Source organism: Carcharhinus amblyrhynchos, chromosome 3, assembly GCF_965287045.1.
Source record: "Carcharhinus amblyrhynchos chromosome 3, sCarAmb.v2.hapA, whole genome shotgun sequence".
NCBI classification, from domain to species: domain Eukaryota; kingdom Metazoa; phylum Chordata; class Chondrichthyes; order Carcharhiniformes; family Carcharhinidae; genus Carcharhinus; species Carcharhinus amblyrhynchos.
In genome coordinates, this window is record NC_137326.1 from 68,863,739 (window position 1) to 68,888,875 (window position 25,137).

The 25,137-nt window shown below is 42.7% G+C and overlaps 1 protein-coding gene across 1 annotated transcript in view; it reads left to right on the forward strand.

Moving 5' to 3' along the window:
- Positions 1-25,137, forward strand: part of LOC145340550 (ephrin type-B receptor 1) — a 555,098-nt gene that overhangs the window by 507,843 nt on the left and 22,118 nt on the right. Inside the window, exons 13-14 of the mRNA XM_080185026.1 lie at positions 18,207-18,356; positions 22,669-22,862. Of these exons, the coding sequence (XP_080041152.1) occupies positions 18,207-18,356; positions 22,669-22,862 (344 nt within the window). The remainder of the gene's footprint in view (positions 1-18,206; positions 18,357-22,668; positions 22,863-25,137) is intronic.

A 25,137-nucleotide genomic window follows, 5' to 3' on the forward strand; every position in this document is an offset into this window, starting at 1 on the left:
ACCTCTTATGAGGTACTTTGTCAAACGCCTTCTGAAAATCCAGAAAGACCACATCCACCGGCTCTCCTCTATCCACTGCCCTAGACACATCCTCATAGAACTCCAGTAAATTTGTCAGACACGACTTCCCTTTAATGAAACCGTGTCAGACTGTTTTGTTGTCTAGTCAGTGGGGCAGTTCTCCCAATTTTGTCACAAGCCCCCAGATGTTAGTCAGGAGGACTTTGCAGGGTTTAGGATGTTATATTTTCTGGTGCTTTGTTAATGCTGGTTGTTCTGTTCAGTTTCATTTCTTCCAGCATTTGTAGAGATTTAATAGTGGCTTGCTAGGCCATTTCAGATCAAACACATTGCTGGAGTAATATGACCAGATCAGGTAAAGATGGCAGATTCTCTTCTCTGGAGGATGTTAGTGAATCAACGGGTTTTACGCCAATTGCCAATGATTTCATGGTCACTATTATGAGGACTAGCCTTTTCAACTTAAATTTAAGATTTTTCAACAGAATTTAATTCTTCCTGCTGTTATGGGACCATTTGCTTGGGCTTCTGATTGCTAGTCTAATGACAATGCCACTCTGCCAGCTAAGAGTGGCAAAGCTTTCAGTTCATACAAGAAAAAAATTGGTAGGGTAATAAATAATGGGGAGGATAGTCTTAGATTACAGGTGGATAGAGACAGGATGATCAGATAGGCTAACCAGTGGCAAATGGAATTCAATCCAGATAAATATGAGGTGATGTATTTGGAAAGGACAACAAGACAAGGTAATACATGATGAACAGAAGAAGTACTGAGGATCAGAGGGGACTTGGTTTGCCTGTATACCGGTCCCTTAAGGCGGCAGGAGAGGTGGATAAAATGGCTAAGAAAGCAAATAGTATACTTGCCTTTATTAGCCATGGCATAGAGTTTAAGAACAGTAAGAAGTCTGACAACACCAGGTTTTAAGTCCAACCGATTTATTTGATAGTAAACTCACAAGCTTTCGAAGTTCCCCTCTTCGTCAGGTGAATGAAGAGTTCACCTTCTGTTGTCAGACTTCTTACTGTGTTTACCCCAGTCCAACGCTGGCGTCTCCACATCATAGAGTCTAAGAGTAGGGAGGTTATGCTGAAGAGTTTTAGTTATGAAGAGAGATTGGATAGACTGGGGCTGTTTTCCTTGGAGCAGAGGAGACTGAAGGAGGACATAATTGAGATGCATAAGAAGGCTTACGGAATGCTTGTCTTCATTAGCTGGGCATAAAATATAAGAGCAGGGAATTCTTGGTACAACTTTATAAAACAATAGGCCAGCCACAGATGGAATATTCTGTGCAATTCACCATAATATGAGAAGGATGTGATTGCACTGGAGAGGGTGCAGAGGAGATTCACTAAGATGTTGCCCAGGTTGGAAAATTTCAGTAATGAGGAGAGACTGGGTAGACTGTGTTTGTTTTCCCTGGAGCAGAAAAGGCTGAGGGGAGAACTGATAGAGGTATACAACATTATAAGAGGCATAGATAGGGTAGAACATAAAAATCTTTTTCCAAAGTAGAGGTGTCTAAGACCAGAGGGCCATTGGTTTAAGGTGAGAAGTAAGTGGTTTAGAGGGGATATGCGGGAAACTTTTTCACCCAGACAGTGGTAGAAATATGGAACATGCTGCCTAAGAGGGTGGTGGAGGCAGTTAAGGAGTATTTAGACGTGCACTTATGATGCCAAAGCATATAAGGCTATGGGGCCAGGTGCTGGAAAATGGAATCAGATTAGTTGGGTAATTTTTCTTTGACTGGCACAGCCTGAAGGGCTTTTTCTGTGAATTTTTCTGTGCTTTTGGCCTCTATGACCTGCGCTTCATGGGGTTACAGGTATCAGACCAGAAAAGCAGCCAAAGATTACGCTTCCTGAATGGCTGGGCTGTTGGCTAAGTGCTTCACACCAGCCCCACACTGAGAAGTAGACAGCTCGCCCAGGCACTCAAAGGAGATGTCTAAAATGTTACCACACTAGCAAGCTATCTATTCTGATTAAGAGGTGGCCTAGAATACAGATTCTTACCGTAGAAAACAAGGTGAATGTGTTGAAAATGCCATTGTTGAGGAATGCAGGCTGGAAGGGTTACTGAGGTCCCTGGTGTAAACAGGGTGGATTAACATCAATTGGAATACAGTCGCTAATCTGGACTGCTGCAGCAGCCATGTGTTTGAATTTCTCGTTAATTCAACTCCTCAGGCACTGTTTGACTCAGTAATTCTGTTTCAGCTAATTCCCCTGATAGTGCCTAAAGCAAATATTTAAATTACTTTTTAGGAAAAATGAATTGACACAAAGACAGAAATAAACAAGATGATATTGAAAGCTAATAAAAATGCCTTTGGATTCCTTTCCTTAAAAAGCTGTGTGCTGGCTTTTTACCCTTCAAGATGCTGAATACCAAAATGTGAAATTTTTCTTCAATTCTCTGCAAACTGCAGCACCAGTAAACCATGTCACGGATATTTTGCCTTATCACCTCTTTATCTTTTTGTGCCTTCCACCCCTATTCAGTGATTGGGATTTTAATTAATGTGCACTGGCTGGCATTACAAAAGCTATAATGTGCAATGAGCTGGCAAGACAAATATACAGCCATTGTGACAATTTGCATTTGCAAGTTGGACAAAAAAGGGCAATTTAAATACTTCACAAATTGAATAGGAAGGCGTTGTTGGGTCAAAACTGGGACAAAATGTAACTTGAGCCAAAGCGTAAAAAGGACAGTTTTGGATCAATCCAAAATATACACAGTTCAATTTTCTCTTCTAGTGAAAACAGTTGAAAGCAGTCTAGAGGTCAACATTGCTGTCAAAGCTTTTTGTCCTATACCCATCAGGACAACTTGCAAGAATATCAAAAGGGAACAAGGATTGATTGCCATAAGATTTACACTGACAACCAATTGAAAATGGTTTGAAGCTTGATTGAAGCTCTGACAAAGAGTCATCCAGACTCAAAACGTTAGCCCCATTCTCTCTCCACAGATGCTATCAAACCTGCTGAGATTTTCCATTATTTTCTGTTTTGTTTCAGCTTCCAGCATCTGTAGTGATTTGCTTTTATCTACAACTACTCCCTGGCTCATTGATCAAGGCATTGCCCTGGCAAACCTGCCTAATTTGATTTCAAACAATGCTTGGCAGTTAACTGTCAGTTACTGGTGAATTTTCCATGACAATGCCTGTACCAATCACAGTCCACTTGCCAACCAATGAGCACTCATTTCTCCTGCAGTATAGATTTGTACGATTTGGTGTTCTTGTGAACTGTCCTGGTGAGTGCAAGTAAGAAATCTTTGGCAGCATGTCTCTTTTTTCAGCAATTTTCGGTATTAAAAATACCTGTATATAGTCATTATTGTACTGTAGGAAATGACAAAGCCATTATGGGCAAAGCAAGAGATCCCACAAACAGCAATGAGGTAATTATCAGTTGATCTGTTTTTGTGATATTGGCTGAGGGACAGGACATTGGCCCGGAAGCCAGAAAGAAGTGACCTGCTCAATGAATAGAATCTTCTAGTATCACTCGAAAGGACAAACAGGGCCTCAGTTTAATGTCGTATGTACAAATAAAGGTGCCTCTGACAGTGCAGCACTCCCTAACTACTGCACTTGTGTGTCAGCCTACACGGTGTGGTCAAGTTCCTGGAGTCGGGCTTGACCTCACAAACTTCTGACAAAAACGTGAAAGGGTTGTTCTACTGAGCCAACAGTAAAGCCCTGAAAGAACAAAATAATGAAGCAACGGGGGAAATGATTGAAACAATGCTCTGCCTCACCTCCTCAAAAATGAACAATAATGAAGCTTTTCCAGTAAAATTCACTGACACTATGATCTCGATCGAGTTCTCTCTTGCATCATATAGATTTCCAGCTCTGATGAACTGGTGGTACCTGTACCCAAGTGTCATGCTCCAGATGCCAGTGTATTACAAACTCCCGACATAACTTTTGACTGAAATCCCGAACAAAGTAAAACTGAAAGGCAGTTAACTGGTAAAGAATTATTTTAGCAAAAATGAAAATACATATCAAATATTAATTGCAGAAAAAGAGACAAGTAAAATCTTGACTGATTGACTGAGGCAAAGAGAATTCCCTTCTGGGTTTGCAGGCCAAACAACTTGAGATGTCACTCTGTTTAAGAAGAAATTGGATGGATTAAAGAAGCATTAATCCTCATTGTGCTTGTGGCAATTAACAGTTTGCATTGAAATGTTAGACAGACCTCTTGATGGGATATAATTTAGATCTGTGGTCTCCCGTACTGAACTGGAAACCTCAAAATCCTAACAACATAATTTAATGGGGACATCTATACCCTCTTTGGATGTATGTTAGCTCAGTTGGCTGGATTGTGATGCAGAATGAGGCCAGTGGGGTGGGTTCAATTCCCATACTGGCTGTGGTAGTTTGTCCCACACTTGCAGAGTAGTGCACCTCAAGCTGTATAACCAAATGTCACTTTTGGTACAGTGGCTAGCACTGCTGCCTCAAAGTGCCAGAAACCTGTCTTCAATTCTGGCCTTGGATAACTATCTACGTGGAGTTTGCATGTTCTCCCTGTGTCTGCATGGGTTTCCTCTAGGTGCTCCAGTTTCCCCTCTCATCCCAAAGGTATATAGCTTAACTGGATTGACCATGATAAATGTGTGGGGTTAGAGGGGTAAGGTGGAGGGGAGGGCCTCAGTCAGATACTCTGTCAGAGAGTTGGTATAGACTCGATGGATCAAATGGCCTCTTTTGCTCTGCAAGGATTCTAAGATTCCATGATTCTGAAGTGGAGAGGGAGCCTATGGTCCTTTGTGAACCATTACTTTCAGTTTAGGATATTATTAACCAGTGAGTAAAATCTCAAAAGCATCATCAAAACTGCTAAATTTTCACTTTAGCTGAAATCAAAGAGAATCTGAAACTTAGCCCCAGTGTTGTTCATTCCTGAAGCCATTGCAATGAATACAATAGATGTGTGTAACATAATGCAAGATTCTCTTCTGCTGAGAGTTTCAATTAAGGATCTTTTAAGGAAATTTGGATTGGTTTAATTTTGCTGAGCTGAACATTTACTGGGAAATTGTGTAACTATTTGTCAGTTGGATCCCTTCAACTTTTCTTCAGCCTTGCCCAGTGTCGATTGCTCAAGACCACATAGCCCATTTCAAGATTCTTTTCCTTTTGGTAATTTATTTTGAGTTTGTTCCTCTTTCTCCAATTGAAGTTTTTCCAATCTGCTCACGTTCTGGTTGAAAAATCACACTTGACAACTACATGCAAGCAATTCTGATGCTGGGGACAAAACTGCTCATTAGAAAGGCCAACATTACTCACTCCATCAACATTGCAGTGCTGCCCACATAGATTTTTTAGATTTTATCTTAGAGACATGTGCTCAGAATTATTAACATATCCCTTGGATATGTGAACTCCAATTCACTAATACTTCTTGCTGTGAAATTTCTTTGTGTTAAGGTCTGAACAATATTAGACAATTGTTCATTTTGGCCCTCATGTGTCAGCCATTGTGACTTATTAGTGGGCCTCTCGACATCGGAACATCTTTCAAAATGAGGAATACTTATTCTATTACTCGGAATTGCCTTGATAGCATAAACCACCCACCTCTTGCTTTTGCTTTCAGCACCTTAGTATTCCAAACAATGGATGATCCTTGAATGTGAGAAGCCAGTAATCAGGATGCAGCTCCATACACGGTGACTGACAGCACACAGAGGGCACAGCTGAATATTCCCCAGTGCTGTGATGTAGAGCTGGCATTACAAGCAATGAAGGACATGCCATCCATATTAGATTAGAGCCTCCAGAATCAGCCTACCTCGACACAGCCGGTATCACTCAGCTACCTTTCAATCTGAAAAGGCAAATTTCTAACGCTGACTTGACACAAAACACGTGTTGCAATATAAAAGCCCCACTATCGTTCTGTGGTTTAAGAGCATGATTGACAGTGGGATGAGGGAATTTGTTAATCAACAGCTACTTTCCAACACAGCGACACATGGTGAGACTGCAGCCTTTGTGTCTTAGATTTCCATTGCAATCGCACCTTCCATCCAGCTAATTAAGAACACACTGTTGTCCTTTAGAAATGCTTTTGGGCGGCAGGTACTTTCTACATACTTAACAACCTAATCAACCCAGGAACTCTGCCTGGCTGGATTTAATTACCACAGACACGAAGGCCCAGGCTAGTGTTACCAGGCATTTCTCCCTGTAGTATTTTGCTTTACTAAAAGGAATGGAGGATTCTTGTGGAAATCATTAGCCTGCATATTCCAGATCTCTGCAAAACAGCACGCAGACTTTTGAATTATTGAAGGTTTGTGCTGTGCATGGGATTTTGCATTTACCCATAATTCATTACAGATTCCTTCCTGATATGAATCTGACTACTTGAATATTAATCCCCTCTCACATGGGTCTCATGACTTGCATGCATCTCAACAGTTGGTACCAAAGCTATGTCTAACACACATGGGGACGCAATCACCCCACGTTAACTGCCAACTCTAGTCACATATTGAAGATCTTGTGTGTAGCACATACTTCCTGTCACAGTTTAGTTTGCTCACAGTGAGTCAAAAACAATGCCATGGGAGATGTGCCAGTAGTTGTATAGAGAACAATGTCAAGGCTGTGCTCAAGTCAACAGTTGGGAATGGCTGTTAAAACCTACTTGAGATTCTTTCAATTTAAACATTTTTAATTAAAATAGAATGTTATATAAAATTTGTATCCAGCAGTCTATCAGATTGCAGCCTTGTAATTGTGACCAGCACATGAGACCTCAGGGTTATGTTAAATGTTTGAACACATCCCGAGATATCTCTCCTATTCCCGGGCTACACTGATTACTTTAGCAAACAATATTCTTTGTTTGGCTGTGGGAAAATGTTCCTGGATTTGTTTCTGGCCACAGTAAAGATTAAAAAATTGAGCCGTGTGCAAAGGGTGATTTTCTAACTTTGTCACCAACATTGGAGAGGAGAGGGGGAAACTGAAAATGATGACAGGAAAGAAGCAACTAACACAGGAGTAAGCCTTCAATGGCACATGGAAGACATTGATAATCCTGATATTGTAATATGTTAGAATTGTGATTCTGTGTGTAGGAGGATTGTTATATTATCCTCTGGTTAAATTCCTGCACTTTTCATAGAGATAACTTCACGTGGGAATATTTAATCATGTTGCCATCTGAGGTTGAGCTTTGGACTGTGAATTTGTTATTTTGAAGAGTGAGAGATGCTTTCCTGAGGATACATTTAATGGTCTAATTTTCTCCCTCATAGTTGGGAAGCTTCATTCATTTTTCCACAGCAAATGTTTGGTTAAAAAGAGTTACTTTTAAGGGTTGTGTTTTGCCCTAATTTTAACCCCACAACTACATAATTTTCCTGTGCCGGCCAGTCCCCCGATCCCCCTGTCGACATTGGCAGAGTCAGCACTGAAATGTAGTAAGGGTCAGGAAGAAAGATTGCACAGGCCTCATGTTGGTCTCCTCCCAACTCGACTCCCACCCTCTGCCCCCTACCACAAACCGCACTCCTCTCCTCCCTCACACACCACACTTATCTTCCCCTCCCACACACCCATTGCACTTACCCTCCCTCTCACACGCCGCACTTGCCCTCTCCCTCACATTCCGCAATTGCCCTCTCCGTCACACACACACCGCTCTTACACTCCCCCCACACACACAACACACTGCCCTCCCCCTCACAGATCAGATTCCCCTTCCCCCCACACATCACTGACTCTGAAGGGTCATCCATACTTGAAACATTGGCTCTATTCTCTGCCCACAGATGCTGTCAGGTCTGCTGAGACTTGTCAGCATTTTCCGTTTTGGTTTCAAAGTTCAGAGGCAGTTTGGCTTTTGCAACAGAGCAAATGTGGAAGCAGGTCTGAGAAAACGCAGGCTCAAAGAGCCTGAATGGAATTGAATTAGTCAGCTCACATCAAGCTGGGACGCTCAGACAGCTTCATTGAATAATAGAATCCTACAGTGCAGAAGGAGGCCATTTGGCCCATCGAGTCTGCACCGACCACAACCCCATGCATTTATCCTAGCTGATCTCGCTGTTAGTAAGCAGTAATTTTGCACGGCAATTCACCAAACCTGCATATATTTGGACTGTGGAAGGAAACCAGAGCACCCGGAGGAAACCTACGCAGACACAAGGAGAACAAACAGACTCCGCGTAGACAGTGACCCAAGCCAGGAATCGAACCCGGGTCCCTGGCGCTGAGAGGCAGCAGTGCTAATGACTGTGCCATCGAGCCACTTAACAGAAGGAAGCACACAAATCAGTGAGTAGCTAAAGGGTATTAAAAAAAAGCCAGTAACATTCATGCCACAAAAGTGTCAGACAATGACCATGTTCAACAAAACACAGTGGTGGCACAGTAGTCAGTATTGCTGCCTCATAGCATCAGGGATCTGGATTCGATTCCGACCTTGGGTGCAGAGTTTGCATGTTCTCCCTGTTTCTGCATGGGTTTTCTCTGGGTGCTCCAGCTTCCTCGCATGGCCCAAAGATGCACAGATTACATTGATTGGCCTTGCTAATTTATCCAGAATTGTCCAAAGATTGTAAGTTTAAGTGGATTAGCCATGGTAAATGCAGGGGGTTATAGAAATAGGATGGAGGGGAGGGCCTGGGTGAGATGCTGTTTCTGATAGTCTGTGCAGACTCAATAGGCAAATGACCTCTTTCTGCACTATAGGAATTATATGGTTCTAAGAGAGAATCTAACCATCCCCCTTGATATTCAATGGGACTGCCATTGCTGAATCCCCCATATCAACTTCCGGCAGGGTGGGGGGAGGGGGGTATCATTGACCAGAAAATGAACTTAATTAGCCATATGAATACATAGGCTACAGGAGCAGGTCAGAGGCTAGCAATTTTGTAGTGAGTGACTTTCTTACCTCCTGATTCCCCAAAGCCTATCCACCATCTACAGGGCACATGTCAGGAGTGTGATGGTATAACCTCCGCTTGCCTGGATGAGCACAGCTCCAACAATACTCAAGAAGCTCAACACATCCATTGGTGTTTGATTAGCACCCATTCAGCACCTTAAACACTTCTTCCACCACCGTTGTGTCGTGTCGAAATTCACTCATGGGACATGGGCGAGATTTGGTGCTACAGCTAAAACTCCATTCTCAGTGACACTGGCAAAGTACAATTTTCTGATCAGACTGTTGGTGTACAACCTGCATGAAACTGCTGTCACAAATTATAATTATCCGTTTTTAGGAGATGTGCAGCTCAGTGTCTCAGACAGTGGCTCCTAATAGGAACATTGAGATCCTCGCATTTCTTAGGGCAGATAAGTCAATGTTAAATCAAATTGGGCAGTTTGCAAAATAAGTGCTTCTTAACTATCATTAATTGTTTGGTGCATCCACAAAATAATTTAATTCTATCTCTATGAATCTTATTTCCCTGTTTCTAATTACTAATCTCACTTATTTGCAGAGAATAGTATGTTCTCCAGTCTTGCTCATTGCTTAGAAGCCATTGTGAGGCAGCCATTGCTATTTCATCCTGACATCAATCTGAAGTGCTGGTTGTGTGTGATGTTTTGGCTGGAATTCTCTAACCTCACTCGGAGCTGGGATTATCTGATCCTACTGCTGTGAACGGCGATTTGGCTGAGTGGCAAATTCTCCACTCATGCTGGCAGCAGAGCATGCGTGAAGGAGGATTCCAACCTTTGTTTTTTTTTCACTCCCTAGGCCTCCTCAGGCTACATCTTCAACAGCCTGCAGCTGTTTCTTCCAACAGTGCTGTCCCACAGTCAGCTGTTGTTCCCTCAGAGGGTGTATCGGCGTCTGATCCACTCAATGAAACTTGATGTTGCTCTCCAGCACATTACCAACAGGGGATGTGCACTGCATGAGTGCAGAACCCCTGCCTGTTCATTCTGATCCTCAGTATGTTGGGAAGTTTGTTTTGCCTAACACAGGCAGAGCAACATAATTGATCGATATCTGTAATTTATATAGCATCTGTAGCGGAGCAATAAAAACACCAATATCTATTAAAAAGACATTTTAGAATGCTTTCACAACCACCTTGAAGCCAGTAAAGTATTTTTTGAAGTGTTTTCATTGTTGTAGGAAATGGGGCTGTCAGTTTAGACATTGCAAACTGCTACGAGCAGCAGTGTGATAATGACCAGGTAATTTGTTTTTTGTGATGTTGTTTGATAGATAAATATTGCCCAGGACACTGGGACTCCCTTGCTCCGCTTCAGAACAGTGCCAAAGGATCTTTTGCATCCACCCGAGCAAGCACATGGGGCCCCAGTTTAGAACATAGAACATAGAACATAGAACATTACAGCGCAGAACAGGCCCTTCGGCCCACGATGTTGCGCCGACCAGTTAAAAAAAAACAACAACAATGACCCACTAACCTAAACCAATCCCTTTTCGTCCATAAACCTGTCCACAGACCTCTTAAATGCCCCCAAACTAGGCACATTTACAACTGCAGCAGGCAGGGCATTCCAATCCCTCACCACCCTCTGGGTAAAGAACCTACCCCTGACATCCGTCCTATAACTACCCCCCCTTAATTTAAAGCCATGCCCCCTCGTGCTAGATTTTTCCATCAGAGGAAAAAGGCTATCACTATCCACCCTATCTAAACCTCTAATCATCTTATATGTTTCAATAGTTTGACATCTCATTTGCAAGACAGTGGCCAGGACTTTTCTCTTGCGTTCCCATTGGGTGGGTTCAGTAAGCGGAAGTGCAAATTATTGCGAGAACTTCAAAATCATGTTTGATGTGGTGTAAACGTATGAGGCAATTGTGTCCTTTTGTATCAGTGACAGAATGCACTTATTTGAATATATTACCATATCATTATCAGGTCCTCACAACTGAATCATCCCCCCTTCCTTCCCTCCCTCCCCAACCAGCTCAGCGAAACCATCCACATCAGCATGAATCAGGACTGACCTCCAGAGCATGCACCTGGTGAGCAGACCTCCTTGGCAGTGCCAGGTTGGTTCCAGGATAAACTGGCCTGCACTGGGGCAGCCTTAAAATTTGAGCTCCAGTCCTTGGTTTCAAATGTGTTGGTGGGGTGGGTGAATCAGAGGCCGCCCTGCCAGCAATACCTCCCAGGACTCAATTTTTGAAGGTTTTTATTCAAAGTGCTGCAGTATATCACAAAGAAAATAGCTATTGCTGTCAGAGACTTCAACACCTGACCATGACCTTTGCCGATTTGTGGGAAAATCTCACCCCATATTTCCAACAGCGCAGCATTCCCAGCAATGGAGTGTCAGCTTTGATCTTTGTACACAAGCCCTAGATTGGGACTTGATTCATATGGTTTCTGGTTCAAAAGTAGGAACACTGGCAAATGAGCCGTAGCTGACACAATAAGGTAGTAAATAGTTTCAAGGTGCTTCACAGAATTGGAATAATGAAATCTAGAGGTAACAGATGAATGGATGAATAGTTCAGCAACAGGTACCTGAACCACAAGAAGAGATAGAGAGTAGCTGAGCAAAACTTGGTCAAAATGTCGGTCTCGGAGAACGTCTTAAATGAGGAAAGAAAGATAGTGAGGCAGAGAGGTTCAGGGGAAAATTCCAGAGTTGGGATCTAAGCAGCTGAGACCACAACCACCAATGAAATGGTGGAGTGAATAAAACTGGAGATGTATAAGAGACTGGAATTGGAGCTGCACAGAGATCGCAGAAGATCATAGGGCTGGAGAACGTTAATAAAATGTAGAGTGGCAAGACGGTGGACTTGAAGATTTCAAATTAATGAGCATTTTAAAATCAGAGCATTGCATTTCTATTGTGCCTGTCCTGAGTTCCAGGGGTCTAAAAGCCCTTTACAGGAAATGTGCTGCCATGCAGGGAATGCAGCAGACAATCTGCACACAGTATAGTCTCACCAACAGCAATAAACTTATCGACTTGCTTTAAGTGTTGGTTATCTGGTGATATAACTAAATGTTTAAAATGATATATAGAGAACAGGATAGCTAGAAGCAGACTGTCTCCAGTAGTTAAGAGGTCAAGACCAAGAGGCCAAAGATGTAAGGTTTAGAAAAGAGAGCAGGAGAAACTTCTTCACGCAGAGAGGTGTAAGGCTATGGAATTCACTTTCTGGGTTGGTAGTTTTAGCAGAAGCTCTCTCAATGTTCAAGATTAGATTGGATAGACACACGAAGGAAAGAGGTTGAAAGGAACAGACTGGTAAAGGTGATTGGGATGATTTGATTGTGTGAAGAGAAAAGGTTACCACAGACTGATTGGGCCACTGGCCTGTTATTATCGTGTAACTTCTTCATATTTCTATATCATCCGATAGTAGGTTGTTGCATAAGGTTAAATCTCACAGGATCCAGGCTGAGGTATCTAAATGGATAAAATAATGAAGGGTATAGATGGCGTGAACAGTGGCAGGCTTTTTCCTGGATTGGAGACAAATATCACGAGGGGCCACTAGCTTAGGGTGAGGGGGGAGAAGTATAATTTGGATGTTAGAGGGAGGTTTTTCACACAGAGGGTTGTGGGGGTATGGAATGCGCTACCTAGTAAGGTGGTGGAGGCAGGCACGCTGGACTTGTTTAAGGTTTACTTAGATAGGCACATGAGCGAAACAGGGATGGAGGGTTATAGGAGACGGTTTTAAATAAGGGTCAGAGCCTCGGGACGTTCCTGGAAATCTAACGCTACATGTGTTGATGTTTTGTCTCTTTTACTCCGCAGTTGCGTCGGTCCACCTTGTTGTCTAACGAGGGGCATGCACACGGTGGGTTGTGCGTGGGCTGCTCTTGGATGTTTCGAGAGTGGCCTAGTACTTCGCGTCATTTGTGTATGCTTAAAACTGGACCAGCAGATGGGCACCACAACAGCTCAGTGACTGTCACTGTTTGCTGTGCAGATGCATGGATTTGGGCCAGTATCTGTGGGAGTTTGCGCATTCTCCCTGTGATTGCGTGGGTTTCCTCTGGGTGCTCCGGTTTCCTCCCACACCCCAAAGATGTGCTTTTAGGCTGATTGGTGTAACAAATTGTCCCTAAATTATTCTCCCCTTAATCTGGTTTCCAATTGGGGTACCATAAGCATAGACACAGGTCAAGGGAGGTGTAGGAAAAATACATTGTTCAGACGGCGGCGCGGACTTGTTGGGCCGAAGGGCCTGTTTCCCATGCTGTGTTGTTCTTTGTTCTTTGTTATAACACTAAAATTGGTGGCACAGTGGACAGTGAGGAAAGTTATCTCCGATTGCAACGGGATCTTGATCAATTGGGCCAGTGGGCTGATGAATCGCAGATGGGATTTAATTTAGACAAATGCAAGATGATGCATTTTGGTAGATTGAACCAGGGCAGGACTTACTCAGTTAATGGTAGGGTGTTGGGGAGAGTTACAGAACAAAGAGATCTAGGAGTACATGTTCATAGCTCATTGAAAGTGGAGTCACAGATGGACAGAGTGGTGAAGAAGGCATTCAACATGCTTGGTTTCATTGGTCAGAACATTAAATACAGGAGTTGGAGTATCTCATTGAAGCTATACAAGACATTGGTAAGACCACACTTGGAATACTGTGTGCAATTCTGGTCACCCTCTTATAGAAAGGATATTATTAAACTAGAAAGAGTGCAGAAAGGATTTACTAGGATGTTACCGGGACTTGATGGATTGAGTTATAAGCAGAGGCTGTTTAGACTGGGACTTTTTTCTCTGGAGCGTAGGAGGCTGAAGGGTGATCTTATAGAGGTCTATAAAATAATGAGGGGCACAGATCAGCTAGATAGTCATTATCTTTTCCCAAAGGTAAGGGAGTCAAAACTAGAGAGCATAGGTTTAAGGTGAGAGGGGAGAGATACAAAAGTGCCTAGAGGGGCAGTTTTTTCACACAGAGGGTGGTGAGTGTCTGGAACAAGCTGCCAGAGGTAGTGGTAGAGGTGGGTATAATTTTGTCTTTTAAAAAGCATTTAGATAGTTGCATGGGTACAATGGGTATCAAGGGATATGAGCCAAATGTGGGCAATTGGGATAAGCTTAGAGGTTTTTTTAAAAAAAAGGGTGACATAGACAAGTTGGGCCGATGGACCTGTTTTCATGCTGTAAACGTCTATGACTTTATCCCAATCTGTGATGGGGGGAAGGAGGTCAGTTTAATCTTTATAGACAAGGACATAATTTTGAGGTTATCAACATACATTCTGAAGCTATCAAACGTGTCCTTAGTAAATGATGTGGGTCCATTGCCTCCAGAGATCAAGTGTAGGTGCTGTTAAAAAGCTGAATGGCATTTGCTGGATAAAGTTAACATCGTAGCTCCTGGTCTGAGAAATTTTTTAAAATATTCTTTCATGGAAAGGGTGCAGCAGGTGGTCAGGAAGGCAAATGGGATGCTGGCCTTCATAGCGAGGGGGATTGAATATAAAAGTAGGGAGGTCTTGCTGCAGCTGTATAGGGCATTGGTGAGGCCGCAGCTGGAGTACTGTGTGCAGTTTTGGGCGCCGCACCTGCGCAAGGATATTTTGGCCCTGGAGGGAGTGCAGAGGAGGTTTACTAGGCTGATACCGGAGTTGAGGGGATTGAGCTATGAGGAGAGGCTGAATAAACTAGGCTTGTACTCGTTAGAGTTTAGAAGAATGAGGGGAGATCTCATTGAGACGTATAAGATGATGAATGGGATGGATAGGATAGAGGTGGAGAGACTCTTCCCGCTCAAAAAAGACAGTAGGACTAGGGGGCACAGCCTCAAGATAAAGGGGAGGCGGTTTAGAACGGAGTTGAGGAGGAACTTCTTCACTCAAAGGGTGGTGAATCTCTGGAATTCTCTGCCCGTTGAAGTGGTGGAGGCTGCCTCGCTAAATATTTTTAAGAAGCGGGTTGATGGGTTCTTGATAAGAGAGGGGATTAAGGGTTATGGGGAGAGGGCGGGAAAGTGGAACTGAGCCACAACAGATCAGCCATGATCTTATTGAATGGCGGGGCAGGCTCGAAGGGCTAGATGGCCTACTCCTGCTCCTATTTCTTATGTTCTTATGTTCTTATGAAAGGGAGCATCACATTTATTGCCCATTTCAAATTGCTCATGAGAAGGTGGTGGTGAGCTGCCTTCCTGAACTGCGGCAGGCTGTGCAGCCCATTGTGCTATCAGGGAAAGAGAAGAAACACGGAATGTCATAACATTTGAGCTTAAGCCTGATTTCCTCCTTGTTTCCACTGCTCCAGTATGTTTGTAGCAACAAAATATACTGAACCCCTCATTAACAGTTATGTATCAGATATATACATTTCTGAATTATCTCACATAGCAAGGCACGGTAAGATTCAGCAACTTAGTGTTGTGATGAGGAATTGTTTTTTCCCCACTTAAATAAAAGTACAGAGGTTAATAGGAGCTAATTTATATAAATGTTAAGCATTTTTCTAACTCTTTCCCGCAGGGCTAACAGTTTCACAATGAAAGCTTGTAGCACTTGATCACTGTTGCATCATTTTCCTTTTTTATATCCAATCATGCAGCAAGCTTTCACCCAACATGAACACAGTTGTTAGAGAAGCAAAGTACTACTGATTCAATCTGAGCACTAGTGTTCCTGTCATTATGTCTTTCAAGCAGTTGTCAGTGACTGAACCCAGACAGTGACCTGAATCTTACCCTCTCCTGCACACACTGACAGAACTCAGGCAATGAGCTGAATCTTACCCTCTCGCACACACAGACTGAACCCAGACAGTGAGCTGAATCTTACCCTGTCCTGCACACACAGACAGAACCCAGACAGTAAGCTGAACCTTACCTTCTTCCACACGCACATGGGATGTTGAGCAAAAGACATGAGTAAAAAGTATTTAAAGTTTATTTATTCGTCACAAGACTTGTATTATCACTGCAATGAAATTACTGTGAAATTCCCCTAGTTGCCACAATCCAGTACCTGTTCGGGTCAATGCATCTAACCACCAGGTCTTTCAGAATGTGGGAGGAAACCAGAGTACCGGGAGGAAACCCACACAAACACAGGGAGAATGTGCAATCTCCACACAGACAGTGACCCAAGCCAGGAATTGAACCCAGGTCTCTAGCACTGTGAAGCAGCAGTGCTAACCACTGTGCTACGGTGCCACCCCAGTAGATGAACACTAACAGGAATGGCAAGCTGTGCTGCTCTCCCAAGTCTCCCAGCTGAAATTACCAGCAGAGGAGAGACCAGGAATTGAGTGTGGTTGTGGTATTGGGAGAGTGTCGCTCATTCAAATTTGATATCTTTCTCAATGCAACACCCTCCAGTATAGCAGCAGATGACCAGTCTAAAATAGGTATCCCGAATGGCCTGGAGTGGGTCTCAAACATACAACCAATTGACACTGCCAATATATTGATATTGCTGTTATTTCTGCTAAGGAGAGGCTTTATACTTGCTGCTCTTTCATGTCTAACACATATTTATAGTTTGAATGCCAAATTAATTGATGAGATTGATGAATTAAATTTGGGGAAATTCAGTTTGAAGGCAAGTTGGGCCCAGGTCTACAGTCAAATACTCCCACACAATTTGACATCACAATTCAGGGAAGGCTCAAAGACAGCTGTTTGGGAGTACTGGCTGATAAAAGATGGTCTTTGGCACTCAGAAGACCTTTGTCCAATTCTTGATGTACAAAGAGTACTTGCTGCAGACTTTGGGTGTAGGAAGATGGGAACACTTGGCGTAGTGCTGCCTTTTGACAACCTTTGAGGAGCTGTATAAGCTTTATCTACAACAATTTACGTAAAGTATTCCAAGGTGCTTTGCAAGAGCATTTTAAAGCAAAATCAGGCACCAGGATAAACAAGGTGATACTCAGACTTGTGGCCAAAAGCATTGAGAGGGAAATATTGAAAGGTGGTGGGGAGGTGGGATTAGGGTATTGAATTTGATAATCAGCCATGATCATAATGAATGGTGTAGCAGGCTAGAAGGGCTGAATGGCCTGCTTCTATTTTCTATGTATGTTTCTATGCATGCTTTCTAAGTAGATTTGAAAGAGAGGTGGAGATGCTTAAGGAGGAAACTTGGTAGTCACACTGCTTAGAGGAATATTTGTCTCTCGGAGCGTTGGAGTGATTATAGAGGCTGGTAAGGGTGAGGCCTTGGAAAGATTTGAAAAGAAGAATGGAGATTTTTTTAAAAAGATACTGCTTGACCAAAAGTACTGGGCAATGGGGGGACAGGGCTTGGTGTGAGTAAGCACAAATGAAGTGGAGTTTTGGATTACCTTAACTTGACTGAGGGTAGAGTGTAGAAGGCCAGCCAAGAGTGCATTGGAATAGTCAAGTCTAGCTGTAATAATTGAGGCGACTTGATATGGAAATGAACAAACCTCAAAATTAATTGCACACAAAGAACTATTTACAACTAAGGGTTTAAGGGCACAACTTCAGAGGTCTACTCCCAAAAACACCCGGATTCCAACTGCCCCAGGGATGTGCATCCTTGCTCCCGAATGGCCAATGTTCTTGTGCTCCATTAGTTCCAACACAGTCAAGTGGACTGCGAAGACTCACCTCTTAAATGGGCCACATCACCACACTAACAGTAACAAAGGCCTGGATGAGGGTTTGATAAACAGATGGTCAGAGTTGGGTGATGTTACAGAGGTGGAAATAATGAATATGTGTTTGGACACTCATAAGCATGATATCAAGTTTGTGAGCAGTCTGGTTCAGGTCGGAGAGTGGGATGAGACCAGTAACTAGGAGGAATGGAGCTTAGAGTCCCAATATTCAATTGAAGGACACTTCTGCTCATCCTGTTCTGGATGACTGACAGCAGTCTGATAATTTAGTAATATACATTTACAGAGGATTTTTCATGACCTCAGGATATCCCAAAATACTGCGGAGCCAATGAAGTGCTTTTAAAGTGTAATCATTGTTGTGATATAGGAAAATCAGTCATTAATGTGTGCACTGCAAGCTCCCACAAAAACATTACATACATTGTCCAATGATCTATTTTAATGTTGTTTGAACCTTAAATATTGGCCAATATGCCGGGGATCTCACCTCCCCTTCTTAGTGCAAGACATCTTAACAGAAAGAATCACCCATGGTTGCAAGTAGAGAAACTAATGAAGGACTGTCATGAACTGTTTGTACAGGGTGGTAAGATCCCCGTGCGATGGACTGCACCAGAGGCAATTGCGTATCGTAAGTTCACCTCAGCCAGCGACGTTTGGAGCTATGGAATTGTCATGTGGGAAGTAATGTCATTTGGAGAGAGGCCTTACTGGGACATGTCAAATCAAGATGTAAGTACAAATGTCAGAAAATACAAATATTCCTAATGCTTATGGAATGCAACCCAAGAAGTATAAGAAACCATTTTTAAGCGTTGGATAAAAGGCAAAATATGACTGCTGAAAAAGGAGAAAACACTGAAATGATAATTAAATCAACGTGTGAAGGAGAGGGAAATATCCATTCTTCAACCTAATCCATTCCTCACAATATGACTGGGTGAATAAATACGGAAGTCAGAATTCACTTGGTTTCTTCTGTCACAAGCTGATTGACCTATTCCTTATTTCTGATAGGATCTGTGGATATTTTAACACCTTAAAACTCTTGCTTTCAAACTAATCTGAATGTTCCTGAGATGTCATAATACTGGGCAAGTATTTATATCCTTATGACTTAGGCTCTGATTTTACTGTGTTGTTGTTACCATTGCTACGGAAATGAGGCTGGGTTATTTTTAACTCAGTAAGAAGTCTCACAACACCAGGTTAAAATCCAACAGGTTTATTTGGTAGCAAAAGCCACTCGCTTTCAGAGCCTGCCCCTTCATCAGGTGAGTGGGAGTTCTATTCACAAACAGGGCATATAAAGACACAAACTCAATTTACAAAATAATGGTTGGAATGTGAGTCTTTACAGATAACCAAGTCTTAGAGGTACAGATAGTGTGAGTGGAGAGAGGGTTAAGTACAGGTTAAAGAGATGTGTATTGTCTCCAGCCAGGACAGTTAATGAGATTTTTAACTCCCAGCCTTCATTAACATGCTGCCTCTCTGCCTCGAATTTTTGAATATTCCATAGTGGTGTCAGGGGGTTGGGGAGGGAAATAGGGAATGGAGGTAGAGGGGAGCTGGAGAAGCTTAAACTTCTTTCATAGGACTCAGAGGCCAGTATGATGAGAAGTAAAATAATATCACCCAGGACCCCTTCGATGTCCAACCCTAATCTGACGAACTTCAGCCTAGCAGAAAAATGCCAACAACTTACCCACTCAGATCTGAGTTTAAATTGCTGTCAGGGCTCAGTGGTATTACCGGACCCCTGATGTACAAATGTAGAACAACCCTCGCCCTCCCTGCTGGTTTCAGATTGATGTCTTTGACGTCTACTCAGAAGAATAGGCTAAAATCTAGATCGGCAGCAATTCGGTGAGTAAGCCATTTTCGCCTGGGCTGGTGGTGTTGAAATTCTGCTGTGAATTCTATCCTGTCCTGCTTCACAAAGGTATGCGATGTATACTGTATGCCTATATGAACAGTGCATATGATTTTCCTTCATTTCCGCCTTAAGAATATATCCACATTTGCCCCTTCTAATTGGTGTTCTTTGTTTTCTATTGCAAGTGCGTGAGAAAACTGGGATTGAAATAATTTCTTTGTCTTGATCAGCAGTGAGGTGCTGCTGTGCATAATGACAAACTGATTAGCAGCTAATGGGCTTTGATTAGCGATTTGCTTTTTCCTACATGAGCTCCCGGCTTTTAAGCAGATGTTGCAGCACCTTGACAACTTAGAGCTTGTGATTGAGACTTATTGTGTCTGCACCTCCAACAAAAGCTGGCACCTGGTCTGTGCTCTGCGATTTTGAGTGTTAACTCTCAGGTGGTTATGCTTAAGAAAAGACCTGAGAAAGGCAAAATCAATGTACTTTCTAGATAAGAAAATGTGGAGGAGAACAATCCAAGTACAGCAATCAGTTAAAGCCTGATGACAGATACAAAAAGACACGGGCCAGAATTCTCTGGTCTCACATGCCCTGCTACCACTACCAGTGAGAACGGAGAATTTGGTTCTCTGCCAAATCTCCATTCATTGCAGCAGACTGGATAATTACAGCCAAAAACATTGGCCTTTATTTTGAAAGGATTGGATTACAAGGGAGTAGAAGTTATATAGAACCTGGATCAGATCCTCTTACTGCATTCACTATCACATTTCCAGTATGGGATATTGGTCCTGGACAGGCTACAGTGCAGATTCAGCAGATTGATGCCAGCATGTAAAGGGTTAATTTATGAGAACAGGTTGTGTAAACCTGGCCTGTCGTCCCTTGAATATAGCAGATTGAAGTGAGACCTGATTAAGATGATTGAAATGTTAAAAAGATTTGATTGGATCGATACAGCGAATCTATTCCCTCTGGTGGAGAATCAGCGAAGAGAAATAATCTTAATCCCTTGGGCTTTCTTCACTATTCAGTTAGATCAAGGCTGATCTGTGCCTCATCTCCAATTATCTGCCTTTGATCCATATCCCTTGATGTTCTTGCCTAATGATAAAACAATCTATCTCAATCTTGAAAGATACAATTGGCTCAACCTCCGTAGCCTTTTGGGAGGGAGGATTCCAGATTTCTAGTACTCTTTGTGTGAGAATGTGCTTTTGATTTCACTTCTGAATGGCCCTGCCTCAAATTTAATTCCACATTTCCGAAAGAATCAATTTCAGATTGCTTGGATCTCTAAACCCAATTGCACACACACCCCGCGATTTGTGCTAATGATTTCCATCCATTTCTATGATTTAGCTTTTGATTGGCAGATAAAATTAAATCATTTCAGATGATATACATTATGACATTTCTGGCAGTCAGTTAGTGTTGAATCTTCTGCACTGAAGTTGCCTGGAGTTGCCTAACATATAATGGAAAGTCTATGCCTGACAGAAAAATAAAAGTAGTTATTTTCAGCTGGAAATATTTTTGACATCTATCAACCAGCAAGTGTTAACTTAGTTCAAATGTTAAATTCACCGTACTCCTGTTGTTAGTCAGTGGCATCTGGTTTGAAGGCATAGTAGGTCAAATGTGTACAAAATCTTTGAATAAAGATCACCCTCATCACCAGCACTGCTTATATATAATCTGCTTAAAGGGTAATTATTCCGAGCATTAATGAGGTTGCGTTTTTTTTTAACACGCTTATTTTTGTTTCAGCACTTGGTTTTGATGAGAGCCTCGGGAAGATTGACAAGAAAGAATTATTGTGTCTGACAACCTGAGAGATCAGAGACTTGGCTGAGTATGGGACTGAGCCTCACTCTCCCAGTCATGCCAGAAGGATCTCTCCCTCAAACTAAACGCTTTTTTTTAATCAAGAGGCAGTAACAAGAGGACATTAAAACTCAGTGCAGTGTTAAGGTTGTCTTAAGGTCATTGAAAATGACATATGATTACAATTAACTGTTGGTCTCTGTTCAATTACTTGACCTTTCATCAATCTACTGACCAATTAAACCCACTATTGGGGAAGATTTGGAGGCTTTAATTTCCTCCAGTTAAAATATTTGCATAATATCCTTGTTTGTATTTTAACACAAATGTTGAGTAACAATAGCAGTGAACTGTTAATCATCATATTGTTTAGCCTTAACTCCCATTAGATATGCTCTTTCAGCTTGCCATGCTTGCATTTAGATTGAATTGTTAATGTCCCAACATGTTTTACAGGGCTAGAAACTGACAAAACAAATTGCCTCTGAACCAAAAAAAAATTGGAACTAATCTAGACCTCTGCTGTTCATGTCCTATTCTGCACCTGTTCACCCTTCACTCCCATGCTTGCTGACCTATATTGGCTCCCAGTCCCTGAAACTCTCTAATTACAGTTCTCAACCGTCTCTTCTTGGCCTCACCTCTTCCTATCTCTGTAATGTCCTCCAGCCCGGCAACCCTCTGGCTCCACTAACCCTGCTTTATCTTGCACTGGCAATTTTCATCGCCCCATAATTACACAACCATGTTTTTCCAGTTGTATAGATGGTAAGCTCCTAAATTCACTCCTTAAACCTTCCCGCCTCACTCTGTTGTTCTTCATTCAGAGGCTCCTTGAAACCGACCTCTTTGACCAAGTATTTGGTCGTCTGACTTGAGCACTAAGTCAGAGCTGAAATTTCAGTGCAGTACTGAGATAATGCTGCACTGTTAGAGGGATTTTCTTCTGGGCTGCGTGTTAAATTGGGGCCCTGAGTGCTCTCTAAGTGAGATGCAAAAGACCTCACATGACTATTGGAGGAACAGGTGACTCCAATAGGTAATCCAGTCGTTATCATATTGCCGTTGGTGGGAGCTTGCTATGGACAAATTGGCTGCTGTGTTTCCTACATTACAACAGTGACTGTACTTTGAAAGTATTTCATTGATTATAAAAATCCTGAGGTTGTGGAAGACGCTTTATGATTCAAATTCCCTATAGTTGGGAATATTAGTGAGAAAAGTTTCATCTGATCACTTTTTTCTACTGACCATCAATATAATTAACCTCACAACTTGTACTGTTTGTGAGAAAATAACTTGATAAGTTGTTTATTTTGCATGTACTTTCAGGTAATCAATGCTATTGAACAAGACTATCGCCTTCCACCACCTATGGACTGTCCGACTGCCCTGCATCAGCTCATGCTAGACTGCTGGCAGAAAGATCGCAATTCCAGGCCCAAGTTTGCCCAGAATGTCAACACCCTCGACAAAATGATTCGTAATCCTACCAGCCTCAAGACGATGGCCGCCATCACCGCAATGTAAGCATCTATCCTCATCTTAGTCACATACCAAATATTGGTGGCAACCTCAGGCTCATTTGAGTCGGCCCTTGACAGCAGTCAAATCAAAGAGTTTACAGGCTGGCACCTGGGGGTCAATTTTCGTCCTCACCACCAATTTTTACACTCTGCGCATCTCTCAGATGGTGAAGATGAAATTTTATACCAAAGCACATGGTTTACACTCTGAAGTAGTAAAGAAATGTATTGATTTGATTTGATTTATTGTCCCATGTATTAACTTACAGTGAAAAGTATTGTTTCTTGCGCGCTATACAGACAAAACATACCGTTCATAGAGAAGGAAACGGGAGACTGCACATTGTAGTGTTCCAGTCATAACTAAGGTGTAGAGAAAGATCAACTTAGATCAAGGTAAGTCTATTAAAAAGTCTGACAACAGCAGGGAAGAAGCTGTCTTTGAGTCAGTTGATACGTGACCTCAGACATTTGTGTCTTTTTCCCGAAGGAAGAAGGTGGAAGAAAGAATGTCCGGGTTGTGTGGGGTCCTTAATTATGCTGGCTGCTTTGCCATAGCAGTGGGAAGTGTAGATAGCGTCAATGGATGGGAGGCTGGTTTGCAAGATGGATTGGGCTACATTCATGACCTTTTGTAGTTCCTTGCAATGTCCTGTAATTTGCACATGTAAGGCAGAGGGGCAATTAATTAATGTTATTCTGTATAAGGTCACTAAGGAATATAGGGCTGGATTTTATAGATGCCGGGGTCTTTGCCTGTCCCAGGATGAACTTGTCCTTACTCTAGCCAGTTGCCGTTCAGCCATTTAGCGGCAATGAGAAAGTCCTGCCTCTGAGAATTGTTGGCCAGTCACAAGGCTGGCAGTTCCCTAATCCCAGCTGTACCACCGGGAGGAAGAGATGCTGTGGGAAATAAACCAACACCCCATCAGTGAGGAAACATGGAACTGGACTTAAAGGTAAATGAGAAGTTGGGTTGGCCAGGACAAGAGGGTGGGAGAATGGGGCTCATCCTTTGTTCTTGGGTCGGGAGGGGAGAGGAAGTTATATGTTGTCCTTTCCAGCAACGCCCACATCACATTACAAATAATAGAATGGTCACAAAAACTTTGGACAATACTGAGGTTATGAAAGATGATTTAAAAATACAAATCCTTTCATTATGTGAAATGCCAGGACAACAGAGAGACATTCATAAGAACATAAGAAATAGGAGCAGGAGTAGGCCATCTAGCCCTTCGAGCCTGCCCCGCCATTCAATAAGATCATGGCTGATCTGTCGTGGCTCAGTTCCACATTCCCACCCTCTCCCCATAACCCTTAATCCCTTCTCTTATCAAAAACCCATCAACCCGCTTCTTAAAAATATTTAGCGAGGCAGCCTCCACCACTTCAACGGGCAGAGAATTCCAGAGATTCACCACCCTTTGAGTGAAGAAGTTCCTCCTCAACTCCGTTCTAAACCGCCTCCCCTTTATCTTGAGGCTGTGCCCCCTAGTCCTACTGTCTTTTTTGAGCGGGAAGAGTCTCTCCACCTCTATCCTATCCATCCCATTCATCATCTTATACGTCTCAATGAGATCTCCCCTCATTCTTCTAAACTCTAACGAGTACAAGCCTAGTTTATTCAGCCTCTCCTCATAGCTCAATCCCCTCAACTCCGGTATCACACAGTATATTACACAGAATGACATAGCATTTACATGTCAGATACATGTCATGCAGCCTGACAGATCAGTGATGGCCCTCCTGCACTTACCTTTTCCCACCCTGCCTCCGTATATCCATTTATTCCTTTCTCCCTCATGTATGGAGTCATTTTAACCCCCAATATGGATTGAGTAATGTGGGATGATAAAACTTGCATGCTAAAAAAAGAGGAGGCCAGACAGAGACTGAACAGCCAGACGTTACTCAGGGGATAGGTGTCGACTGAAGTTGTGTGCTTCGGATTATATCTCTCTCTCTTTGATTTCTGCTGGATGGTTGCATCACCTAAGCCTCAGAAAACCCATCAGCTGCATGAAAAGTGTAAATGCTTTTCCGACACTGTTTGTGGGTCAAAAGGAGAAGTCATGCTTTCCAAGCTAAACTGTAAAAAAAAAGGATGATTGGCTACCCGCCGTCCCCCGGTTCCCCAGGCTCAGTGCTCACAGATTCTTACAGCTTTGTGATCACCAACCCCCTTGCAGTTGGATTTCCCATGATGTCATCTGCAAAATCCAGGTCTGTGAACCGGTGGTGTTGTCATGGGAATGCAGCATCCACCATCACC